This window comes from Copadichromis virginalis, linkage group LG10, assembly GCF_057382275.1.
Source record: "Copadichromis virginalis isolate Kocher_CV1m ecotype Utaka linkage group LG10, C_Virginalis_male_GT1.1, whole genome shotgun sequence".
Lineage (NCBI taxonomy): Eukaryota > Metazoa > Chordata > Actinopteri > Cichliformes > Cichlidae > Copadichromis > Copadichromis virginalis.
Genome location: NC_140627.1, coordinates 34,076,280 through 34,101,392, shown reverse-complemented (window position 1 = coordinate 34,101,392; position 25,113 = coordinate 34,076,280). Strand labels below are relative to the sequence as shown.

At 46.1% G+C, this 25,113-nt stretch overlaps 2 protein-coding genes across 6 annotated transcripts; both read right to left on the bottom strand.

The window, feature by feature from the left end:
• Positions 1-854: 854 nt before the first annotated feature.
• LOC146700905 (uncharacterized) lies at positions 855-11,474 on the bottom strand. 5 transcript variants are annotated; one of them, XM_085471212.1, is made up of 9 exons: positions 11,267-11,474; positions 9,624-9,854; positions 9,210-9,348; positions 7,739-7,884; positions 7,127-7,179; positions 5,598-5,722; positions 5,114-5,221; positions 3,514-3,723; positions 855-3,363 (listed from the first exon to the last, which is right to left on the bottom strand). In XM_085471212.1, exons 2-9 carry the CDS (start codon positions 9,824-9,826, stop codon positions 3,052-3,054), a joined length of 1,296 nt encoding a protein of 431 aa, XP_085327338.1. In that variant the 5' UTR covers positions 9,827-9,854; positions 11,267-11,474; the 3' UTR covers positions 855-3,051. The 5 variants fall into 5 exon arrangements, with proteins under 5 accessions (XP_085327338.1, XP_085327341.1, XP_085327336.1 ...); XM_085471215.1 differs by having other exon boundaries at positions 9,624-9,849; XM_085471210.1 differs by lacking the exon at positions 11,267-11,474 and adding an exon at positions 10,621-10,827.
• A 580-nt stretch (positions 11,475-12,054) lies between these two features.
• Positions 12,055-14,096, bottom strand: med31 (mediator complex subunit 31). Its single transcript, XM_085471146.1, has 4 exons — positions 13,833-14,096; positions 12,948-13,022; positions 12,773-12,869; positions 12,055-12,657 (listed from the first exon to the last, which is right to left on the bottom strand). The coding sequence occupies exons 1-4, from the start codon at positions 13,840-13,842 to the stop codon at positions 12,441-12,443; spliced, it is 399 nt and encodes a 132-aa protein (XP_085327272.1). The 5' UTR covers positions 13,843-14,096; the 3' UTR covers positions 12,055-12,440.
• Between the last annotated feature and the right edge of the window lie 11,017 nt (positions 14,097-25,113).

Below are 25,113 nucleotides of genomic sequence, written 5' to 3'. Positions count from 1 at the left end.
CTTTGGCACAACTTCACCTACTTCTAAGGTGCATGCATGAGAAACTAACACCACACAGGTGTCCAACTCCAGGCCTCGAGGGCCGGTGTCCTGCAGGGTTCAGATGTGTCCTTGATCCAACACAGCTGATCTAAATGGCTAAATTACCTCCTCAACATGTCTTTAAGTTCTCCAGAGGCCTGGGAGCTTGAGGGTCCTGCGCAGTATCTTAGCTGTTCCCAGGACTGCGCTCTTCTGGACAGAGATCTCCGATGTTGTTCCCGGGATCTGCTGGAGCCACTCGCCTAGCTTGGGAGTCACCGCACCTAGTGCTCCGATTACCACGGGGACCACCGTTACCTTCACCCTCCACATCCTCTCGAGCTCTTCTCTGAGCCCTTGGTATTTCTCCAGCTTCTCGTGTTCCTTCTTCCTGATATTGCTGTCATTCGGAACCGCTACATCGATCACTACGGCCGTCTTCTTCTGTTTGTCTACCACCACTATGTCCGGTTGGTTAGCCACCACCATTTTGTCCGTCTGTATCTGGAAGTCCCACAGGATCTTAGCTCGGTCATTCTCCACCACCCTTGGGGGCATCTCCCATTTTGACCTCGGGACTCCCAGGTTAAACTCGGCACAGATGTTCCTGTACACACACGTGTGTATTTTTGACTAATACAGTGAGCCGTCTTTACCAGAAATGACATTGTATTGTCCAGGCTTTCTCAGAGCTAACAATTAGATTCTTTTTCCGACACATGCTGGCAGACAAGCATTCCTGAGTTGCACTTAGAGCATATCTGTGTAGTGGACAGAATTAATATTACACCAACTGCAGACAGTTATTCTGGAGACACAAAAAACAGTCTGTGTGGACTCATTAAGTTTATTTACAGGAGCCGTGCTGTATAAACACGACAGAAAGAAACCTTAAGATTAGAAAGGAAACAAAACTGCAACACGACTACAGCATGTGTGGTGAGCTAACACAAAACAAACACGGATCTCACTCCCACCAAGATAAACTAAGCTTTACACAGTGAACACTTTTATTACTTACTAAACTAAAAATAACCAAAACAAACAAGTAAAATGACGAGATGGACGACAAATAGTGAGTTTCCCTCTAAAAACAAGAGCTGATGCAACATTAAGGTATTTTATTAGGAGGGTGGTGCCTCCATAACTTCTCTCACTACACCCAAGATCTTCAACAAAAAATCAGAAAATTAAGGAACTCATTGAACTAAATTACCAAAGAAAAACTTAAAGCTTATCACAGAACAGAAACAGTGAAGATTATAAATGATCCTCTTATGGCCTCTGACAGCGGACTAATCTCTGTGATTGTCCAGGCCCCATCTTATCTTAATGACCTTGTAGTACCATATCACCCTATTAGAGCACTTGGCTCTCGCTCTGCAGGCCTACTTGTTGTTCCTAGAGTATTTAAAAGTAGAATGGGAGGCAGAGCCTTCAGTTTTCAGGCCCCTCTTCTGTGGAACCAGCTTCCAGTTTGGATTCAGGAGACAGACACTATCTCTACTTTCAAGATTAGGCTTCAAACTTTCCTTTTTGCTAAAGCATATAGTTAGGGCTGGACCAGGTGACCCTGAATCCTCCCTTAGTGATGCTGCAATAGACGTAGGCTGCCGGGGATTCCCATGATGCACTGGGTGTTTCTTCTTCACTCTATGTGTTTATACACCTCTCTGCATTTAATAATTAGTGCTTATTAATCTCTGACTCATCCACAGCGAGTCTTTGTCCTTGAAATAATGAACGTTTATTGTAACGATTGAGGTAGATTTGAGTGTACAATGTTTATTAGAGGCAGCTCTGCTAATCACAGCAGAGGGTGGCACTAGAAGGTGATTAAATCTACAAAGCTTGGTCCTCTGTGGAGCTGGAACCATGATTTCACAGTAATCTGATTACACTTTGAGAGTTCCCGTCAGCCCTGATCCATAGGATATCGCTGCAGGGATCAGCCCATTAAAAACACAGTGACCGTCCAAATCTCAGCATATAAAGTGCAGTTAGTGATAATGTCACTGTGTAGAGCTCACTCTGCCTGCTGCCAGCTGTGGGCAAACACATTTAGATTCATGCTGTGAGATGATTTCTGAAGGCCTGAGAATCAGCTTGATTGGCTCATTTAAAATGAGCTGAATCGACTCCTGAGAGGAAACGGGGCCTGCGATCCTGCCGCGCTCTGCGCTCTAATCACACCTTCAGACTGTGAGGTAAAACCTACTGCAGTGCTTCGCTTTCTGCCTGTCGGTGTCACAGATTTGCTTCTATTTGTGTCATCTAAAACCTGCCAACACCTCGTTGCACAGACTCACAGTCTCATCTCTGTAGCAGCATCAGTGCTGGAGGTCTCTATAACCTGCAAATAATCAGCACCGCCCTTCCTGTGTCTGTTTCTTCACAGGACAACTGTGAGCACTAACTGTCCTTTATAATAGTAATTAAAACTAAAAGCAAAGTGCCATTGTTATAAACTCCAGTCACATATATTAGTGACAGCTCTGGAGTCACACCAGTTTACATCACGGACTCACAGGGAGTAAAAGCAGCCTTCACAAATCAATATGTATTAAATACTTTGGACTTTTAGACCAATAAAATTCTGAGGTGTGTTTTCAACAGCGGCTTTAGCAGGCGAGAACATTTATCACACAGTAAGCACAAAAGTTGAAGCATTGGAATATTTGTAAGGTGGTTCTTGAGACCACTCTTTGTGTTCTGAGCTAAATTGGGGGCTCATCCGAGATTTGTGCATCCTATAAACTTTTCTTGTTCAATGATGCTGCTTTTAAGTGAAGTGTCGATGTATTTTGGTTTGATGACTTATTAGCCTTTATTAGCTGCAGCGGGAGTTTAAATATAAAAGGTTTTCATTGGCTAATCAGTTTATTAAAGTATAATTACGGATGAGGGTGGAAGTCCTCAATCTAAGCAAGTGTAGTAAATTTGAAGAGGGGCAGAGGGAGCAGGCCTCTCAGGTACAGCCTGATGCGGCGCTAGAGACTCAGCTTCCTTTGCACACCTGCCCTTCACCGATTAATTGATCAGCTCCCACTCAAAGTCGCTGATCAGCCTGTAATTGAGCTTCCGGTAGTTTTTGGGATGAATCTGTCGCTGCCGCCACACCTCCTCATACAGGCTGCGTATGACCGTAGGCAGCAGTGGGAAGCCAGCGGTGCGAGCCAGTGTGTTGCAGTACTCCCACTGATCCTGGTCCAAGATCAGCAGGTGGCGATGCTGGACTCCCCGCTCCAGCTTCTCCTGCAGCTCCCGCCGGACCTCATCCTCCATCTGAACTCGAGAGGGTAACGTGACCGAGCCCTCCAACACGGCCAGGGCGAACTGGACCTGCAGCGATAGAAGACAAACGAACCTAACAACCGAAGCTACCTAACAAACGGCATTCAAACCAGAGTAAGTCCGCTCTGCTTCTTAGAAAGTCGACACTGGGACTGCTGCAGTGGAGAACAGTGGGTATGACGGTACACTGCCGCTCACCTGGCAGTTGAAGTTGGGGAAGGGGCAGATGATCTTGCAGATGCCGATGAAAAAGAGCGAGGGGAAGGCGGGTGGCACCAGAAAGCGGTACAGAGGTGACATCATCTGGTCCTGGATGTCCACACCCAGCTGGGCTGCGTCCAAGAACGGAAACCTGAAGTTATACCCGGTGCAGAACATCAGGACATCCGCCTCCGTCACCGAGCCGTCCTGGAACCCATCACAGTGTCAAATACAACCAACCAATCACAGGAGGCGTCTGCTTGAACTTTATTATATGCCGTGGCTTGCAAAAGTATTGGGCCCCCTTGAACTTTCCCACATTTTGTCACATTACAGCCACAAACATGAATCAGTTTTATTGGACTTCCAGGTGAAAGACCAACACAAAGTGGTGCACACGTGAGAAGTGGAACCAAAATCATACATGATTCAAACATCTTTTACAAATAAATAACTGCAAAGTGGGGTGTGCGTAATTATTCAGCCCCTTTGGTCTGAGTGCAGTCAGTTGCACATAGACATTGCCTGATGAGTGCTAATGACTAAATAGAGTGCACCTGTGTGTAATCTAATGTCAGTACAAATACAGCTGCTCTGTGACGGCCTCAGAGGTTGTCTAAGAGAATATTGGGAGCAACAACACCATGAAGTCCAAAGAACACAGCAGACAGGTCAGGGATAAAGTTATTGAGACATTTAAAGCAGGCTTAGGCTACAAAAAGATTTCCCAAGCCTTGAACATCCCACAGAGCACTGTTCAAGCCATCATTCAGAAATGGAAGGAGTATGGCACAACTGTAAACCTACCAAGACAAGGCCGTCCACCTAAACTCACAGGCCGAACAAGGAGAGCTCTGATCAGAAATGCAGCCACGAGGCCCATGGTGACTCTGGACGAGCTGCAGAGATCTACAGCTCAGGTGGGGGAATCTGTCCACAGGACAACTATTAGTCGTGCACTGCACAAAGTTGGCCTTTATGGAAGAGTGGCAAGAAGAAAGCCATTGTTAACAGAAAACCAGAAGAAGTCCCGTTTGCAGTTTGCCACAAGCCATGTGGGGACACAGCAAACATGTGGAAGAAGCTGCTCTGGTCAGATGAGACCAAAATGCAAAACGCTATGTGTGGAAAACTAACACTGCACATCACTCTGAACACACCATCCCCACTGTCAGATATGGTGGTGGCAGCATCATGCTCTGGGGGGGCTTCTCTTCAGCAGGGACAGGGAAGCTGGTCAGAGTTGATGGGAAGATGGATGGAGCCAAATACAGGGCAGTCTTGGAAGAAAACCTCTTGGAGTCTGCAAAAGACTTGAGACTGGGGCGGAGCTTCACCTTCCAGCAGGACAACGACCCTGAACATAAAGCCAGGGCACCAATGGGATGGTTTAAAACAAAACATATCCATGTGTTAGACTGGCCCAGTCAAAGTCCAGATCTAAATCCAATCCAGAATCTGTGGCAAGATCTGAAAACTGCTGTTCACAAACGCTGTCCATCTAATCTGACTGAGCTGGGGGGCCGAATACTTTCACAAGCCACTGTCTCAGGTGGACTTCCTGCAGTGGAGGATTAATACAGTTGAGGTCAGTCACCTGGAAGCGAATTCTGCCGTCGTCCTCGACGGCCTCTACTGAGCTGGACTGTTGAATCCCATCAGGCAGAGGGAAGGTGATCCGAGGGCGGCGGTGACTCAGAGTCACCTGTGAGATGAAGAAAGAAAAACACGCCGTGAGTCTAAAGCTCCGTCACACGCTTTCTGCACTCGCTGCTCGTCCCAGGCTGCAGTTATGCAGCGTAACCTGCTGTTAACTTCTTTAAAGACACAATTATACGTCTTTGCTCTCGCTCCTCTTCCTCCTGCTCTCTAACCAGAGGCTTCCTGTGGCTTTGTCAAACAGTTAATACAAATGTAGGAACATGCACCCTCTGTCTATCACCTGGCACCTTCCTCCCATCAGAGGAGGAACCCACTGGTGCCAAGCTCGTCAGGCATTCTGGTAGGTCAACTAAAATATGCAAGAAATAAAGATAATAATAATAAAAATAATACATCTGCATGCAGATGTTAGTTGTTACCTGGGCACCCACATTGGCCAACTCGAGGGAAATATCCAGACCTGATGCTTTGGCTCCCAGAACGATCACCGACTGACCCGCAAACGGCTCCGCGAATCGATACGAGTGACTGTGGAGCACTTTCCCTGCACACAGAGAGGCACACTGGTTCTAGAATGGATCACTGGGAGGGATGCTCTGTGCAGCGGTGACAGCTGTTCCAGAGTAGGCGGGGTAAAAGTTGTCCCACAAGGCTGGCCGACATGATAGACGATGGGCAGGGCTGTGAATACTCAAGACTGTGTTTATTGAACGCAGTATGGAGAAGAACAACGAGAATTAAGAGACCTGGTGACCAGTGATGGACGTTAGACCAGCTGTAAAACTGGAGGCAGTTTGTTCGCACTAACCACAACAACTACCATCTTCATCTGATGCGGCCCCCCTGGCGCCAGCTGGATGCTCAAGGCAAAAGCTGACGGGAATAACACAACTCTCCGTTAGATAACAAAACAGCTGCTGTGACTCCTCATTCAAGGTCACCGGCGCCGACCGAAGATTGCTGACTTTTGCATAACCGGGTGAAGGGACACTTTCTCTCCGCTGAACACGGAACACACACGCATGTACACTGATGCAGACCTACACTCACCTCCACCCCCTCCAAACGCCTTCGAAGCTTATGTCTTTATGTTGTGAGATGTGCTGATTCGTGTGTTGAGGTGTTTTTTTCTGTTCTCAAACTGATCTCCCTGTTGGAGCTCAGTCTGGGAGGAGTTCTTTTCTTCTCCTCGTCTTTCCTCATGTTGTGCATTTTCCATGGTTTCGGTTCGGGTGGCTGCTCGTGGGGTCGACCGGCCAGAGCTACCTAGCCTGACCGGTCTCCCCAATGTGATGTTTGTGCATTGTATATACGGTCGGCAGGGTATCTATCTTAATTGCCCCTTGGAGATAAATAAAGTCTCTCTGACTGACTTGGCTGAGCTGCCTGTTGAGCTTTCATTCAAACTTCTTTGGTGTCCAGAAGCCTCTGAAACCTCTGATTTTACCAACTGACTGAAACACGAAGGTTTCCCGGAGGTGTCTGAACACACCCGGAGGTACGCTTTGTGGGGATTCAGCACAAAATGAGAACAATGCTGGTGTGTCTAACCAGCCACACGAACATTCCTGAAGCTCACACCGATGCAGCTCAGTTTGAAGTGTCACGATCTGCTGTGAACTCGCAAAACTGTCCACACCTTCAGTGTGCAGCAGACAGAAAGGAGAGGACTGAGCTCTGAGCGCAGTCCTTCCGCTGATCCAATCTAGCACCAGCGAACCTCGATTTACTAAACTGACACAGATTAATGCTAATCACGACTGAGTGTTTACAGATGTTACTGAGGCTTAAACACAAGAATAAACCTGATGAAGTCATCAGCAGTTCACTGCATTCATTCAATCTCCTCAGAAAAACTAATTTCTATCATATCAGGAACTTTTCATTAAAATACTTGCTTGTTGTAAAAGCTTTGTTTTTGTTATGAAGGCATAAATGTTTGTTTTACCTTTAAAGTTCTCGATGCCTGGTATGAGTGGGATGTGAGGGTCTGAGTAGTGCCTTTAAAACAGACGAGAATAAGAGTCAAAATAATAAGAGCCGCTGAAGCAGGTGAACTCAGAGCTTTGGCACCCTCAAGTGGCAGCAGGGGGCAGAGGCTTTTATTCTGAAGTAAAGCCTACAGAGTCATTTCAAAATAAAATGCTCACCTTCAAATTAAGAGCTTTAATACACACTTTGTAACTTTCTGCTTTTGGATAAAATCTTTTTCTTTCTCCAAAACACAAAATCTTAGACTTCACAAGATTCACACTTTTATTTGTAAATGTCAACATTTAAAGACTTTTAAAAAAAGACATCGTATTAAAGTTGCACTCTGGAATAATTAGTGAATGCAAATATGTTGAATCGCAGCCACACGCTGACCAGGTGTTACGGCTCATTAGCCAATGAGATGCTGTAGTTTAACCTTTGATTTAATGAAACTTTAAACTACGTCTGAGACCATCAACTCATGGGCGAAGTGTTGGTCACAGAACCAGATTCATATGTTTCTGCACTATTACTTTTATTTGCCATCGCCCCCTGCTGGTCATTAGAACGCAGTGTGTGATCTCACCCCGAGCAGACGAAGACAGAGTCAAACATCTCAGTTTTCTGATGACCTGAAGAATCAGATGATGTCACTTCCCACGCCGTCCTCTCCTCCACCTCGCCCTCTGTCGTCACATTGACGGGCTTCACGCTTTCCACGACAGTGTTGAACTGACAAAAAGAGTCACAGTGAGGAAAGTGGCGCCGCGGGAGGTTTACTTTTGTATTGTATCATATTTGAGACAAATCAGATCTCTTAGAAAATTCAAGGCGAGCAGATTTTTATTGACGGAGCTGAAATCGTCTCCAAGTCTCTGATGATCCTGGGGTCCACACCGGTGGCAGGTACTCAGGTGTTGGCTTTATACTAGAGAGCAGTTTAGTCATATTAGAAACTCCATCAGTGACGAAGCATCAGGCTGTTCCTGGATGCAGCGATGTTTCCTTATGTTTAACACCCTGTTACAGCCAATCAGATCACTGTCACAGCTTCATAAACCAGAACTAAAAAACTCAGGACAACAAACCACAATCACACTTGTTTCTTTCAGGGATTCTGAAAAATAACCAGCCACGTAACATTAACCAGGTCAGGACTACTATTGGATGGATGGACTTTGTGTTTAGTGCTGTGACGTAGTGTTTGTGTAACTGCTGGATCTTTATTTGGGTTTTATGGTTTATTTAATACAGCGTGTGCCTGCAGAGGGAAGATAAATGAGATGATGAATAAAGAAAAAGGAAATGAAAACTTTGTTTTGAGTTTGAGTTCGGTGTGTCACACCAGGCTTTATGAACAGCTTTCATTAAGCCTGAGGAAGCAACACCGCTGGTACATTTTCATGTACAAAGCATGCTGGGTAATCGCCTTGATTATCTTTATTGCCTATGAACAGCTGTTAGGATTGTCGCTCGTGTTTCTGGTACCAGGAGTTAAAACAGAAAGTTCAAACAAACGAAAGCTGCTTTTATCCAGCTGGGAAACTTGAAACCTCAGATCTTCTACTGCAGAGTGCGTCTGTGATCCTGATCAGGTCTCTGTTGAACCAGATTTTACTCTCTTGGTTAAATACAAGAAGCAGTCGAGCTGGTTGGAGCCTCACTTCAGACTGTGGCTCGGAGTTAACATCTCCATGGTCACGGCTGTGGTCTTTCCCACAAACTCCACACTCTTACTTTTTACAGATGCAGACATTTTTCAATTTTCAATCCAATCAATGTTATTTAAAACAACAGCTGCCTCCAGGCGCTTTATACTGTAAAGACTCTACAATAAAACAAAGAAAGGAATAAAACATTACTGAGTCGATATTTTCCTTTCTGCACTCGAAGGGCATTAAATACAAAATGCTGCCATCGATAAAGATTTTAACTGAATCGTAAAGTCTACACGTATCACAAAGCAGCCACCTGCACCCTTCACTACATGACATCACAAACTGTGTTATGAGAGCCAGCAGCTTAAATCTGACTCAGAAGAATCCCGGGCGACTCACCCGGATGTGAGGCCGGATGCCGTGGCTCTGGCAGTACCTCTCCAGGTACCTCTGGACCTCCTGATGGGGCAGGAAGCTGCTAAGCTGGGGTTCAAAGGGGAAGTCCGGGAACATCATCACCTCCTTGGGCAGGTTGGTCCTGTCGGAATATCAGAAAACATTAACTGCGAGCACAGAAAGGAAACTTCACTGCAGCTCAGCCTTTCTCTCATGTTCATGTCAATGTAGGAGACTGCAGAGAGAACGAGCCCACAGGAAAGGACCAGAAACAACTGTGACTTTAGGCTTTAGTCGAGTCAGGACTGAAGCGTTAAGGATGACTTTACAACATAAATTATGCAAAGCTGCTCTAGTGAAACGTGGAGCCGGCCCTCGCAGCGAGCCCATCGATGGTGTGCAGACAGGTGAGCCTACCTGAGGTCTCTGTACATGCTGCTGTGCACCGGCAGCCCGTTATCAAGCTTTCCAACACGTTCGTCGTAACACCAGGTGCCGCCTACGTTTTCAGAGAGCTCGAACACCACCGGAGGAGCGAAGCGGCCTGAACGGGACAGGATGTGCCTGGCCGCGCAGAGTCCGGCTGCTCCGGCACCGACCACCGCCACCCGCTGCAACATCAGGTCTGTGCTGGTGACTCCACCTGAACTGAGCACGGAGACACAAACGCTCGAGATGAGGTCTGGTTATCACAGTGAGTAAACAGCTAATAATGAGTGTGCATGCTGTATGAATACAGTACGTGCTGATCTGCTCCACCTCATTTCCTGTTGTAAATCTATGTTCCAGTGCTACGTGCTCACATCAAACACAGCACACAGACGGATAACTAGGTGATAACTGATTAATGTGAAATATTTCCGAGCATCAAAATGATCTTTTTGCTGGTTTTGGCTTTGCGCTCCAGAAGAAGCCCCGCCCACCTGCTGATTAAATGTTCTGTTTATGAGGGGCAGCCAATCAGAAGAAAACTGGCATAAAGAGGCAGGAGTTGAAACTAGCGGAACTGAAGCTCTGATTATTTTGAACCCTGTTAGAGTCAAAGAATAAAAGGTATGTGAGTCTAAAGGTCACAGGTGACGCTGTGACTCTAATTTACAGTTTAACCCAGCCTGGACTTGGACCTGCAGGCTGCCACTTTACAGTCCGAGCCATTAGCTCCGCTCCTCCACACTTCACAGATGAGCAAATATGAACAACTCCCTTATCAGAATGCTAACAAGCTAACTCAGCCACAGTTTCATAAATCACGTTTATTCAACCCCATATTGCAAACTGCGCATGCCCACACCAGGCGGCCACAAACTTTTTAAGTCTACCTGTCAGTGCAGATCGCTCCGTTGCTACATTAAAGTCGGCACTTTTAAACAAAACACCCCGATTAATCAGTGATGATGAAGAAACACGGAGTTACCGTCGTCCCGCTCAACCGTTTCCCGTCCCGGTGTCCGCGGAAATCAGCGAAAACATCGCTTAAACTTTAGCTAACTGAACCGCTGGGCGTCCATCCAGGTACCGAGGCACGACTCACGTCTCAACACCGCTCGGTTACCGCACAACGGCCCTGGTGTTACGGAGAAAACGGTCCCGTGTCTTCCGCTAACGTAATCAAAAAACTTCCGGAGTCCTTCACAATAAAAGCAGATAAGGACGTTTAGCGCCAGAAAACGGCAAAAATAATATTTTATTTTATTCTATTTTCAATACATTTTAGCTTCATTTAGTTTCCTGAGTGGATTTACTTTACTCAGATGTATTATTATGATTTTGTTTCCTCTGTTACATTTTATTGCTGGTAATATTTTATTTATCTATCGAACTATTTGTGTATTTATTTTAGCTGAACAGTCCTCCGATCAACGCTTCCTGTTTTTAGATAAACGGACTTTATTATTTTGAAAAAATAGTTCGATGATAGTTTAGGTTTTAGTGTATTAACCATCCTATTACGGCTGCTTGTCGTGTCAGTATTTAACAAAAATGACTTAAACTACATGTCCGGGTTTCTTTTGAAGTTAATTTTATAATAAAATGTTTGTTAGCTGTATCAGCCAGCTGACCTCTGAGAATGGTGTTTGCACTCCTCACTGCACGTTCAGTCCTCGGTCCTTCATCCGTTTTGGTTCCCGCTGCTTTAGATGTCCTGTCATAAACACGCGCTTACACTCTTACAGGTGAGAGCAGCAGGTAACAACGCACCCTCAGTCAATAAACAGAGGGTCCAGGAGGGCTCTCTGTCTGTGTTTGTGCTCAAGGCTCTGCAGCCAGGGATGCTTTGTCTTGTTGCTCTGCTCTTTTCCACCGGATCTGTTTTCGGGATCTAAATCTAACGGGATCTAAAAATAGAAAAGAAATATTGAGTTTCCTCTTTAAATGCACATCATGAGCCACCCTGGTGGTGGTCAGAGGGCCCGGTGGCGCCAGTGTCCGGCAGCCTCGCCTCTGTCAGTGCGCCCCAGGGTGGCTGTGGCTACAATGTAGCTGCCATCACCAGTGTGTGAATGTGTGTGTGAATGGGTGGATGACTGGATATGTAAAGCGCTTTGGGGTCCTTAGGGACGAGTAAAGTGCTATATAAATACAGGCCATTTACCATTTACCCTCACTGAATCACTGTTTAATGCTCTGCTGTAGAAGTGACGATGGAGGGAAACTTTGTGATGAAGTGAGATCTTGTTCATGTGACCTGCATCAGAGCACCTCCTCTTTCCCTCACGTCAGGATATTTCAGGTCAAGGAAAAGTGGTTAGGAAAAGGAGGTAGGTCATTGTTGTTATTGAGCAGACTAACTCAAAGAAAGCCTGCATAACTTTATTGGTTTAATCAACACGCAAACAGAAACAAACTCTTCACATTTCAAACATTTTATTAGAACAAAGGATGAAAACAGGCCGAGCCACTCCCCTCTCCCGGAACACTTCAGTCACACTCAGCTGATCGCCGCAGATAAAAGCACGCCCCCATCAGGCAGGAGCTCACTCTGCAGCTGAGCAGCGGGACTTTAAATGAAAACCTCTGCTGCCTTTTTGTTTTCAGTCTGTTCCTGCTGAGACCATAGGACTGACAAGTTCCAGGAAATAGTTACATCCATAAATCCAGGAGAAATTTTAGCTTGAAAGCTTGATGCTTCCCATCAGCTGATCAGCTCCCACCTCAGTTCCTCCCCCACGGTCTTTAATGTTCACGTGAATGGAGAAATAACCTCGGTATCCCAGCAGCACTCCAACTCCGTCGTCATTTTGCGGCAGCATTGCCGTGCGGCGGGGCCGTCTGTGGCTGCGCCTGCGTTTGCTCAGCGAGCGCCTGCTGCAGCCGCATGCGTTTTCGTGAGTAGTGCTGCCAGTGCAGCAGCTGCTGCTCGTCGATGAACTTGGCGCACTGAGCGTTCACCAGCTCCTTCCTGAAGTGCTCGTACTGCAGCAGCTCCAGCATGTGCAGGCAGTGGGGGTACCTGCAGGGGGCGGAGTCACAGAGCAGAGGTCAGCTGACAGAAGGGTTTACAAACATCACAACTTTATCCTCAAAGAGAAAATCATCTAAACTGAGGATCAAACACGTCGCCGTACTTGAGGAACTTGGCATACTCAGGCTCCTTCCAGTACAGCAGGTACTTCAGGTAGTTGATGAAGGATCTGTCCCTCAGGATGCTTCTCTGAGCCAGAACTGGAAACAAACACACAAAACCTACGTTAAACTCTGGCAAATGTGAAGCTGCGAGTTTCTGATCACAGAGTCACTCACAGTTCAGGTAGTTGGGATTCGCCAAACACTGGACGAACTCGAGCTCCAACTGGAAACGGTTCCTGGCCTGCTCGTCTGCACCGGGAAGCACACGAGTTAATCAGCAACACGACATTCAAACCCACAGCACAGATTATCCTGAGATCATCAGGAGCACATGCTTTTAACTTCTATTATTTAATTACATTAAATCTAAACCTCAATAATATCTCGAAGGATTCAATCCACACTACACACACGCCAACGTAACACACCCACGAGAACGCATGTTTCTATACCAGACTCCATTAGAAAAAAAGCAATTTAGAGGCACATTGTTTTAATTCAACCTGAAAACTTTAAACAGGCAGCTCGGAAATTAAATTTAATATAAGGATGAATTATTGAGAGCCGAATTAAAGAGCGAGTCTCGGAGTACAGTCTTCAGCGTCCATGCCAGGTCATCTTCAAACACACTTACGTTAGCTGATAAATCAGGTTTGTTGTCAATCGGAATAATTTCTTGGGACGTTGTGATCAGGACAGAAAAGGCCGACACTCTGCAGCCTGACTTAAAGCTAATCATGAGTGTACCAACGTCTTTAACAACACATTCAATTACATTAAAAAACAACCAGAACCTTTACTCCCTTTAACTCCCTTAAATAAAACTCGTAATCCCAGCGCCGCCAGACTCCATTCAATTTAACGCCGCTTTGTCTGTTTGCGGAATGCTTCGTAGTCAAAGTAGAAAAACAAGACGGAGCACATGTAAATACCATCAGCTGCTCACAGACACGCTTTTAAAGCCAACAAAGTAAAACTTACGGATTTATTTATGGCGTTTTGTCTTACAGGAAATATTAGCCTAGCAGATTAGCATTGACCAAACAATCTGCTACAAACCTGTTTCCATGGCTACAGCCTGAAGGCAGCAGTATGTAGATGAAGGACTTAAATGTCAGATAAACTGTATAAAAACTTAAGAAGCACAAATAAGAACAGAAAGCCGGGTTTTGCCCTTTTCGGGTTTAATCGCCGCCATCAAACGTGTGCAGACTAAAACGTAAAACGTTAAACTTCCGCCTTCGCGACATCCACGTCGCTTTACGCTGCCTGCTGTTCGTTGTTTGGCCTCAAGAGGGAGGCAACAGCAGGCAAAAGATAAGCGCCTTCAGACTCCCACAGATATGGAACGCCAGGACTGACATAATGAATTAATAAATACACCATTAAATAATTAATTAAATGTGGCAATAATTAATTAAATAAATATTTACAACTCATTTAATTCAATAATTATTGGCACATTTAATAATTATTGACATATTTAATTAATCCATTCATCCATTCGCTTCCGCTTCTCCTTTTCAGGGTCGCGGGGGGCGCTGGAGCCTATCCCAGCTGTCATAGGGCGAGAGGCGGGGTACACCCTGGACAGGTCGCCAGTCTGTCGCAGGGCCAACACACAGGGACAGTTTTTGTGTCTGTAGGGCTGTTTGATGACGGTTTGGACTCTGGGAGATGAGGACACACCCACATCTGTTCCATACTGCAGCCATTGATGGTGTTACAGCTCTGAGGCAGCTTTGGGGCATCAGACGCACACACTGGAAAACCAGCACCTGGACTTCATGCAGGAGAGACGGCCTCAGTGATTTAGGTTCATAAGCGAGTTCAAACACTTCTGGCCTCTTATCACTTAGATTCCTTAATCTTAACAGTGAATGCATTTAAAGCAGGAACTGCACACCTAGCTGTCAGAAGTTTGGCAGCATGAGTACTGTAAAGTTTTGTAGGGTCCTTGTTAAAAATTCCACAAGCACCACGTTTGTCATATAAAGTTCCATTTTTTACAGTACATTGTTGAAATTATAAACTATATATTCTAGTTGTCCACTTGTCAGTAATCTTTGAGTAAATGGATGTCAGTGATAAATCAGTGGTGATTCACCTGCAAATGTTTTTAACAAACTTTGTTTTTTGTAGAATTCATCGGCAGCTGTGGAGAGATGCATTTGAATATCTTCTGGTTCCACTTTTCCTAACCTGGAAGCTGAGGATGGCTGATTGCTGACAAGGACGCACCTCAGTGCTTATCATGGGTGTTACATCCTCTGTGCAGGAATTCCAAAGAAAACGAGAGCAACGAGCACTCGTTAAGAGCAGCCAGAAATCTGTCCCTTTCTGGCAGCTGTGGAAACGTCCAATAAGAAAGTTTGCATTCTTAGAACAATGCTGGTCATGTGTGATGTGTCATCATATGAGGATATTACATTTTGACCTAATTCTGCTCAATTAAGTGTTTTGATCGTTGATCCAGTACGGCAGCTTTGTGTTGTGCTGCAAGTTAAAAACCATTGTCCTCATGAGCACAGCATCTAACAACTCTCCTTTACAAAAGTCGATTGACTTTAACTGGACACAATGGTTTCCAGTGGGAGCAGTGTTGGGGAGTAACGGAATACATGTACCGCCGTTACGTATTTAAAATACAAAATATGAGTAACTGTATTCCGTTACAGTTACCGTTTAAAAAGGTGGTATTCAGAATACAGTTACTTTGTTGAAATAAATGGATTACACTGCGGTACTTTCCTGTTTCATTTTGTCGCGGGTCAGGACTGTTTGGGTTTTGTTTGACAGCTACGTGCTGTTGTTCCAGGCGGCAGGGTTACGGTTGCCATGGTTACAGGGCGACGCTCTCTCTCTCTCTGCGACTGTGTGTTTCCTGGGTGAGAGAGGCCTTTTCGTTGTTGTTGTTGTGCTAAGCTAACAGGCAGAATGCTACAAGCATAGCTCTAAAGAATGTAGCATCATGGGCAGTGTAGTCCGTGCTGCAGGGAGAATTGACTGCCATACACGTTATGTGTCTGTGAGCGCGAGGAGGGAGAAAAAGGGGAGTGGAAAGGTACGAGCTGTCATTGAGGAAAAACGGGAGCTGGAAGCATGTAAATATAATAATAACCACTTCAGCCAAGAAGAGAGCCTGACGAGCCCAGTTGTAAGTAAGCTATTAAGACTCGACTGTACACTGTGTTCCTGTTTTCCTCCAAAAACAATAAGTTGCGTTGGAGCAGCCTTTCAACGCCTCTCTCTGTCTCTCGCAAGAAAAGTTGACCCACACAACAAAGTAAAGCTATTTTTCGGCTACGAGCCGACAGGGACCCCGCCGTATTAGTCAGAGGTCCCTTTACTACAGTTCGGAGTCGCGGACCTTCAGTAATAGTAATAAATCACAGCAATAGTACATTCACGTAGTTGTAAAAAGCATGATAATATATTAAGTAATCCAAAGTATTCAGAATACGTTACTCTCATTGAGTAACGTAACGGAATACGTTACAGAATACATTTTGGGGCATGTAATCTGTAATCTGTAATGGAATACATTTTAAAAGTAACCTTCCCAACACTGGTGAGGAGATACATTCATCACTCATCCCTGACACCGGAGAAGTCACCTGGATGAGTGAAAAAACAATTTTCCATGGAAAATCCAGAGGAACTGAACTTTGTTGTTTCTTTGGGCTCAATTTCAGCTCTAGCAGCATCTCTCAGAAGAAAACGGTTTTCCCAATTATCAGATGAAAAGATTGTTGAACCAGGTGGTATTCTCTGGAGTTGAAATGCAGTTTATTAAATTGGAATTCAAAAATGAATTTACAAATACAGATTTTATTCTACAATTCATTAATTAAGCACAGAACTTTTTATTTCGATGCGCGTGGCTCTTGTGGTCCTCCATACAGCCTGGTGTAACAGAGTTAGAAAATAGCTTAATGAATTTCCTCAAAATTGATGTGCTTTGTGAATAGTTGGAGCCACCTGGTGGACAAACACAGCAACTGCAACTGTTAAGGTTCCAAATTGCTGCACAGCGCATGCCTCAGCAAAGGAAAAAAACTCCCAAGCTGGTGGTAGGTGCTAGTGAGCGATACTGTTGTCAATTTTGTAATTGTATTAATGAAAACACCCTCATAGTGGTAATTGTCAACATGTATTTTGATTGTAAGCAGTACTAGCATGTATCCCGAAAGTTACAGGCATTTTGATGCATGGGTAGTAACTTTATTCACGAGTAGCATTTTTAGTTAGCATGCTAAGCTAATACTCGTTAGCTAGTCGGGTGCTTTTTGACTTGCACTCAGCTCTAATGCTTCTCTATGAGATTGTGATTGTTCTAATTCTTTTTAACAGAACTGAATGTTGCAGTTGCTTTGCAGATTGTTAATGAAGACTGTGTGCTGTTTTCTTTGTACCAGGTAGGCGCTGTTAAGTATAAGTTTTAATTGATGCTGTTGTATAGGAAAAAAAAAAGATGAACAATGATGATTGTTTTATAATAGAAAAGCTGTTTTTATATGTTATTGTTGTTGTTGGTTAGGAAAAAGGAGAAAAATAAATAAATAATATTGCTACTATACGATCACAAGTTTGGTTTCAGCTAGAACTTTTAAAAGAAAGATTTTGTTGATGTTGTGTTGTATAAATATATCTTAGTCATTTGTTAAGTGTTATGTTTGGAAAAGGGAAAAGGAAAAAAACTCCCAAGCTGGTGAACTGAATGTTGCAGTTGCTTTGCAGATTGTTAATGAAGACTGTGTGCTGTTTTCTTTGTACCAGTTGCCAGAATAAAGAGGGAGCCCAGAGTAAGGGCAAGTCCAGCGTTGCAGTGCCGTCCTTTCTACATGGGCATATCACACCACTTGCACAATAGACTCTCAGAACAGCAACAGCTACATTGGTGCCGTGACTCTGTGATTTGAGATCAACTTGATGCAGATCTCCAACCCAGGTTGCAGTGTATTGTGCTTAAAGATTCATCCTTTGCTCGTCTTGGACTGTGAATTACGTTGAGGTACTGGACTGTTTGTTCTTTGATTTGATGGGACTCTCTCCGGACTGCTTGTGCTGACACCTGCAACTCTGAATATTTGTTATTGTCTACGTTTTGTTTTGGTTTGTTTTTCTTGCTTTTCCTTTTTTGTCTGTTTATATGCTAATATGGCAAGCAAATTCCAGCTGAGTGATATATGTGAAAATGTTCTCTCCTCTGTTGGGCGGGGTAGAGGTGCAGCACGTGCTCATTTACTGTCACATGGGTCAGTTGGGAGGGATGAGGGAGCTTCACCTGTGTTGCCTGGGAGGGTTGGAGCCTTTGGGTCGGATTTAGATCCGGATGAGTCTCCCGTGGGGCAATTTTTGCAGGGCGAAGCACGTCACTCCACTCCCGGTGATGGGAATGACACATTAAACCAGTTTAGTGACATGATCTTTCAACTTGGTTCACAGATAGGTGAATCTATTGCGGCCAGACTTATGTCTAGTGGAGCTGTTGGTGATGTCGACCGAAATAATGCTCACTCACATAACCAGACTTCACATTCGGGTGGCGATACGAATACACCTAGTGAAAACACTCAATTCAGTGTTATTGTAAAATCCGACAGGGAACCTGTCATTTTCAGGGGTGATGGTACAGACAAGTACACAGTGACTGAATGGGTTGAGTTGATGAAATCATACATCAGGAAGCAGAGTCTTCATGTGTCGTTGCAGACAGAGGAGGTGATGGGGAGGCTAATGGGGAAGGCCAGGGATGTAGTTAAGATAGGCTTGAGAAGTGATCCTGCGCTTATTACTTCCTGTGCCCCTGATGTCATATTCAACATGCTGATAAGGTACTTCAGCAGCACTTCCTCTTGCCTACCCCTGCAGGACTTCTACTCAACTCTGCCTTCTCACAGGGAGAATAGTGTTGATTACTGGATACGCCTCAACAAGGCTGCTGATATGGCTGAGGAAGGTTTGAAGCGTCAAGGCAGGCGAATGGAGGACATTGGTGGTGAGATCGCTAAAATGTTTGTGAAACACTGCCCAGATCCTGAGCTCGCATCTGTGTTTAAGTACAAACAGATACATGAGTGGACGTGCAAGGAGATTCAGGAGAGGATAGATGAGTATCGGCGCGAGAGGGTGTCTTCTGTGAGAGTGCGCGTGGTTGAGGCCCATGCAGCAGCGCTAATTCGTGATGACACGCATGTTGAGCTCTTGAATAACGATGACAGGAAGTCTTCTGGTGTTGACGCGCTTCCTACGTCACCCCCGTCACCTGGGGTAGGACCCTCTGTCTCACCCTCTCCTCTCTTGTCCCAGACGCAGCAGATGTTTCTTGCTCCAAGCTGTCCCACTGTTCCTCCTCTATTGTCACAGGATGGGGAACGGAATCCGACGACCTCAACTCAGAATAGATGCCAGACTATTCCCCTGCATTACCAGAAGCAGTCTGCCCTCCCTGCTCCTGAGCAGCAGTTCCCCCACAGTCAGCAGCCCAGCGACAATGCTGTGCTTGGTGAGATGATGTCGATGCTCAGGGAGCTGTTGAATAAAGCGAAGGCTGGGGATGGACATTCCCCCTCACGGCAGGGTGGCAGACGAGTACAGAATCGGGCCCCTTTGTTCAATGGCAGGAGCTGTCAGGTCTGTAATAAGGAGGACCACACTACACAGTCCCATTGCCGCTTTGCCCGACTCTGTTTCACATGCTTTCAGCCCGGTCACACACGTCGCTCGTGTGCCAATGGGGCCTCTACGGGTGACAATGCCCAGGGAAACTAGACGACCTATGCTTTGAGGGAGGCTGTACAGGTCATGAAGAACACTCCCACACACATGATGCAGCAGAACTGTATGACAATGTAAAGGACTTAGACAAGTCTGAGAGAGTTATTTTTCAGGACACACAGAGAATCAGCAGCAGTGACAGCCTGTTCTACACTCCTGTTACAATCGGAGGCAAGTCATCCCTTGGTGCTATGTTGGATAGTGGTTCAATGGCCTGTTCTTTGAGTGAAGTAGCGCTGCAGAGGCTTGCTGCTGCTGGTGCTATTGATTTGAGAAATCAGGGGGCGCCCACTGTTGTTTTTGTTGGCTGTGGTGGTGTACGAGTGAAGCCTAAATCAGTGGTGGAGCTTGACATGGAAGTGTATGGGTGTCGTATCTTGGTTCCAACCTTTGTTGTTGAGAATCAACAAGATGACTTAATAGTTGGCTCGAATGTCATCAGACATTTAATCCGTCAGTTCAAGAAAGATGCAAGCTACTGGGAGGCAGTTTCGATGTCGCGTTCAGGGCATCAGGAACTTGAACAGTTCCTCTCTCTGCTTGCTGGCCTGGAACGCTGGTCTGGTACTGAGATACCAGACAAAGTGGGCACAGTCAGGTGCAACAGGGCTGTCACCCTGCCAGGTAACAGTGAGTTTCTTGTATGGGGGAAACTTCCGAAAGATGTTAAGATATCTCCCGGCTCTACTGTAGTTACTGAGCCAACCACCTCTTGCTCTGCACCCAGGGGCATCATGGTCGCTAGAGTGGTGACTCCTCTCTGGGGAGACAGGTGGGTCCCACTCAAGCTCCTTAATGTCACAGACAACCCTGTTATTCTGCGGAGGAATGCCAAGCTTGCTGATGTCTACACCTGCCTTGCATTGGAGGATATGGAGGTTCCAGAGCTCAGTCAACAGTCTACTCGTACAGAGCCCACTGGGACATCTGTACCCACAGTGGATGTTGGTACTGTACAGGGGAGGCTGGACCGTGTTGGCCTGGGTGACCTGGACCTGAAATCCTGTGATGTGTCATCGGACTGGCAAGAAAAGTTGGCTGACCTTGTGGTCAATTATCAAGATGTCTTTTCCCGCCATCATCTGGACTGTGGTGAGGCTAAGGGCTTTGTACACAGGATTCGACTGACAGATGACAGGCCATTTCGTCTCCCCTACAGGCGTGTGCCTCCTGCTGAATACCACAAGCTCCGCCAGGTTCTTAACGAGATGGAGGAGAGAGACATAATCAGGAAGTCTACTAGCGAGTTTGCCTCACCTCTTGTCCTTGTGTGGAAGAGAAATGGCGACTTGCGAGTGTGCACCGATTTTCGATGGCTCAACAGGCGGACGCTAAAGGACGCTCATCCCCTGCCACATCAAGCTGATTGCTTGGCAGCCCTTGGTGGCAATGCGTTTTTTAGCACGATGGACTTGACTTCTATAACATGCCGCTACATGAGGAGGATCGCAAATACTCTGCATTCACAACACCCATGGGTTTGTACGAGTATAACCGCCTCCCTCAGGGTTTGTGCAACAGCCCAGCCAGCTTCATGAGAATGATGACCTGCATTTTTGGCGATCAAAATTTCCTCAGCCTGCTGTGCTACCTTGATGACCTGTTGGTCTTTGCACCATCTGAGCAGTTGGCTTTGGAGAGATTGGAAATGGTTTTCAGCCGACTTCGCCAACACAACCTGAAATTGGCCCCAAAGAAGTGCTGGCTTCTCAGGAGGACGATGAAATTCCTCGGGCACATCATTAATGAGTCTGGTGTGTCCACAGATCCTGCTAAGGTCGAGGCTGTCAGCAATATGACCATTGCGGACCTAATGGAGCCTGATGGGATCACCCCATCACAGTCCCGTGTCAGATCATTTCTGGGGATGGTGAACTATTACCAGCATTTTGTGCCCAATTGCTCTGCCTTGGCAAGGCCCCTCTTTGACCTTCTGTCTGGCCAGAAGCAGAAGCGCAAGGGGCGGGCACGTGTGAGCCGTGCTATGCAATCTCGGAAGCTGACACCTACTGACTGGACACATGATCATCAACAGTCATTTGAGGATCTGAAGGCTGCTTTGGTGTCCTCAGTAGTTTTGGCCCATCCTGACTTTGCTCGCCCTTTTGTCTTGTCCACCGACGCCTCCTTGGATGGGCTGGGAGCAGTTCTTTCACAAGTTCAGGAAGGTGATTTTGTGGCTAGACCAGTTGCATTTGCCAGTAAATCCCTTTCCCGTGCCCAGCGTAATTACCCTGCTCATCGCCTTGAATTCCTTGCGTTGAAATGGTCTGTGTGTGACAAGTTCAGCCACTGGCTCAAGGGACATGCCTTCACGGTGTGGACTGATAATAATCCACTTACACACATTATGACTAAACCTCATCTGGACGCCTGTGAGCAGCGGTGGGTGGCGAAGCTGGCATCTTACGAGTTTGATATCAAATATGTCCCTGGTTCTAAGAACATTGTCGCAGATGCACTAAGCCGTCGACCGTTTGTGAAGTTGGCTGTCGGAGAGAGGTTGCTCTGCTGTCCCTATAGCAACCTAGTTGGAGAAGCTCTTCCCATCTCTGTTGGCTCAGTACACGAGGCATTTCGACAGTCGAACTCCAGTCAACATCTCTTCGATGGCCAGGTCGAGGAGGAGCCTAATGTGTCGGTGCATGCTAAGAACCAGTCCTTGACTAAAGAAGAGGTCTCTGCCATCTTTGAGACACATACCCTTTGGGAGTCGGGTGCCAGAACGCGTGCTGTTGACATCCTCCAACAGCTTCCACAGCTACTTCTCCCTGCAACGGATGCTCAACCTGTGTTCTCTGAGGGTGAGCTTCGTGAGGGGCAGTTGAGGGATCCTGTCCTCTCCAGAGTGCTGTACTTTGTGGAACGTGGCCGTCGACCTTCCCGGAGGGAAAGATCCAGTGAGTGTGCCATGGTCATTAGGTACCTTAAACACTGGGACAAACTGACGATGTGTAATGGTGTCCTTTACAGAGTATCTAGGGATCAGGTCTCCAAGAAGAAGAGATACCAATTTGTTGTTCCTGATGCCCTTAAACCCGAGGTCCTCCAGGGCACACATGACAATGCTGGCCACCAGGGGCAGTTTAGGAGCTTGTGTCTGGCCCGCCAGAGGTTCTTTTGGCCGCACATTGACAGAGATGTGAAGGATTATGTGCGACAATGCCAGCGGTGTGTCATTGGTAAGGCAGCTGATCCTGAGGGGAGGGCACCCCTGGAGAGTATCAAGACATCTGCACCTTTGGAAATTGTGTGCATTGATTTTTGGACTGCGGAGGATTCTAACAAGAAACCTGTTGATGTGCTGGTAGTGACAGACCATTTTACTAGGATGGCCCAGGCCTTCCCTTGCCGAGATCAGTCTGCTAAACAGGTTGCGAAGCAACTCTGGGACAAGTATTTCTGCATTTATGGATTCCCAGAGAGGGTCCATTCTGACCAGGGCGCATCATTCGAAAGTCAGCTGGTTGCCGAATTGCTCAGGGTTGCTGGTGTGAAGAAGTCTCGGACGACGCCGTACCATCCAATGGGCAACGGTAGTGTGGAACGTTTTAACAGGACACTGGGCAACATGATTCGTGCCCTCCCTCCTGATGCGAAACACGACTGGCCCCGGCGCCTCCAGACCCTGACATTCATGTATAACTGTACTGTGCATGAGACAACAGGTTACGCTCCTTTCTATCTCATGTTTGGTAGGGTCCCCCGTCTTCCAGTTGATGTGCTGTTCAAAAACATACTGAAAGATCCTGAAATCGGTTGTTATGATAGCTACGTGGTGTCCCTGACAAAGGATCTTCAAGAGGCAATGGCTATTGCTCAAGGACATGTTGACAAAGAACAGAGACGTCAGGCTGAGCTCTATAACCGCCGTGTGAAGGGGAACTTGATCGCTACGGGTGATAGAGTCCTGGTTTCCAACAGACGTGAGAGAGGGAAGCGAAAAACAGCAGACAGGTGGGAGTCCACCATATACACTGTCGTTGGTGTGAAACCTGCTACTCACACATATGTGATCAAGAATCCTATCACTGGACAGGAGAGGGTTGTGCACCGTAACCTGTTGATGCTTGTTAACTTCTTGCCTGTGGACGTGGACAGTCACGCAGATCGCACCTTTCAGTCTTTTTCTGAAGCTGGATCTGGCGATGCCATGGATGCGACGGGATTGCTGTCTTTCTCAGAGAGTGGGGATTCTGTGAACAGAACTCGGCAATGGGTTGACAAATTGTCGGCTGCACGTTCGGACAGCTGTGAGGGCGCTGAGCCCTCTGGTCATGTTTTGAGCATGGCTGATGAGCCTGAGAGTGTGAGTGATTTGCACCATCAAGCCGGTTCAGTGACCTCTGAACGAGACTGCTTATCGGCCCCCTCGACTATCACTCAGGGAGGGAACAGACAACTCACGCCTTCCACCCACTCTGGTCCTGGCGATGTACAACCAGTCAGATCTCGTTTTGGACGCATTGTCAAACCAGTCAATCGGTTGCTCCATGTAATGTCCACTCAAGAGGTTGTTAATGATGCAAGTCAGATGATTGGCAAAGTCTCTAAGTCATTACGTCAGGCTTTTCAGTAAGTTTTTTTTATTTTCTACATTGTGGTTTCCAGTTTGGTGTATTCTTTGTTCCATTCTGGTTTTCCATTGCACCACCATGTTTGAACTTCGGTCCCGATGCGGGGACATTTCTTTTTCTGTGGGGCATGGTTTGTGTGGGGTGTAGACGGCATCCTGCATCCAGGAGCTGGTAGTGAGTTGGCGCCACTCACTCTGCTTCATCCTTTTGGGGATACTTCTTGAGTTGGTGTGTCTATATAACCATGTCGGGTCTGTTTTCTTTTGGGTTTCTCTTTTGTTTTGTTGATTTTGGTGGATGCTGTGGGTTGTGCATCTTTAATTTTGAGTGAAATTCTGCGGGGGTGGATGTAACAGAGTTAGAAAATAGCTTAATGAATTTCCTCAAAATTGATGTGCTTTGTGAATAGTTGGAGCCACCTGGTGGACAAACACAGCAACTGCAACTGTTAAGGTTCCAAATTGCTGCACAGCGCATGCCTCAGCAAAGGAAAAAAACTCCCAAGCTGGTGGTAGGTGCTAGTGAGCGATACTGTTGTCAATTTTGTAATTGTATTAATGAAAACACCCTCATAGTGGTAATTGTCAACATGTATTTTGATTGTAAGCAGTACTAGCATGTATCCCGAAAGTTACAGGCATTTTGATGCATGGGTAGTAACTTTATTCACGAGTAGCATTTTTAGTTAGCATGCTAAGCTAATACTCGTTAGCTAGTCGGGTGCTTTTTGACTTGCACTCAGCTCTAATGCTTCTCTATGAGATTGTGATTGTTCTAATTCTTTTTAACAGAACTGAATGTTGCAGTTGCTTTGCAGATTGTTAATGAAGACTGTGTGCTGTTTTCTTTGTACCAGGTAGGCGCTGTTAAGTATAAGTTTTAATTGATGCTGTTGTATAGGAAAAAAAATGATGAACAATGATGATTGTTTTATAATAGAAAAGCTGTTTTTATATGTTATTGTTGTTGTTGGTTAGGAAAAA

Bases quoted from the DNA above. Each gene is read 5' to 3' on its own strand.
- LOC146700905 (XM_085471212.1), bottom strand. From the start codon at position 9,826: ATGTTGCAGCGGGTGGCGGTGGTCGGTGCCGGAGCAGCCGGACTCTGC. The intron at 7,885-9,209 runs GTGAGTCGCCCG...TCTTTTTGTCAG, and splicing joins GCATCCGGCCTCACATCCGG to TTCAACACTGTCGTGGAAAG. The intron at 3,364-3,513 runs GTGAGCGGCAGT...CTATCGCTGCAG, and splicing joins TCCCCAACTTCAACTGCCAG to GTCCAGTTCGCCCTGGCCGT.
- med31 (XM_085471146.1), bottom strand. The intron at 12,870-12,947 runs GTGAGTGACTCT...GTTTGTTTCCAG, and splicing joins GAATCCCAACTACCTGAACT to TTCTGGCTCAGAGAAGCATC. The intron at 12,658-12,772 runs GTACGGCGACGT...CGCCCCCTGCAG, and splicing joins GAGTATGCCAAGTTCCTCAA to GTACCCCCACTGCCTGCACA.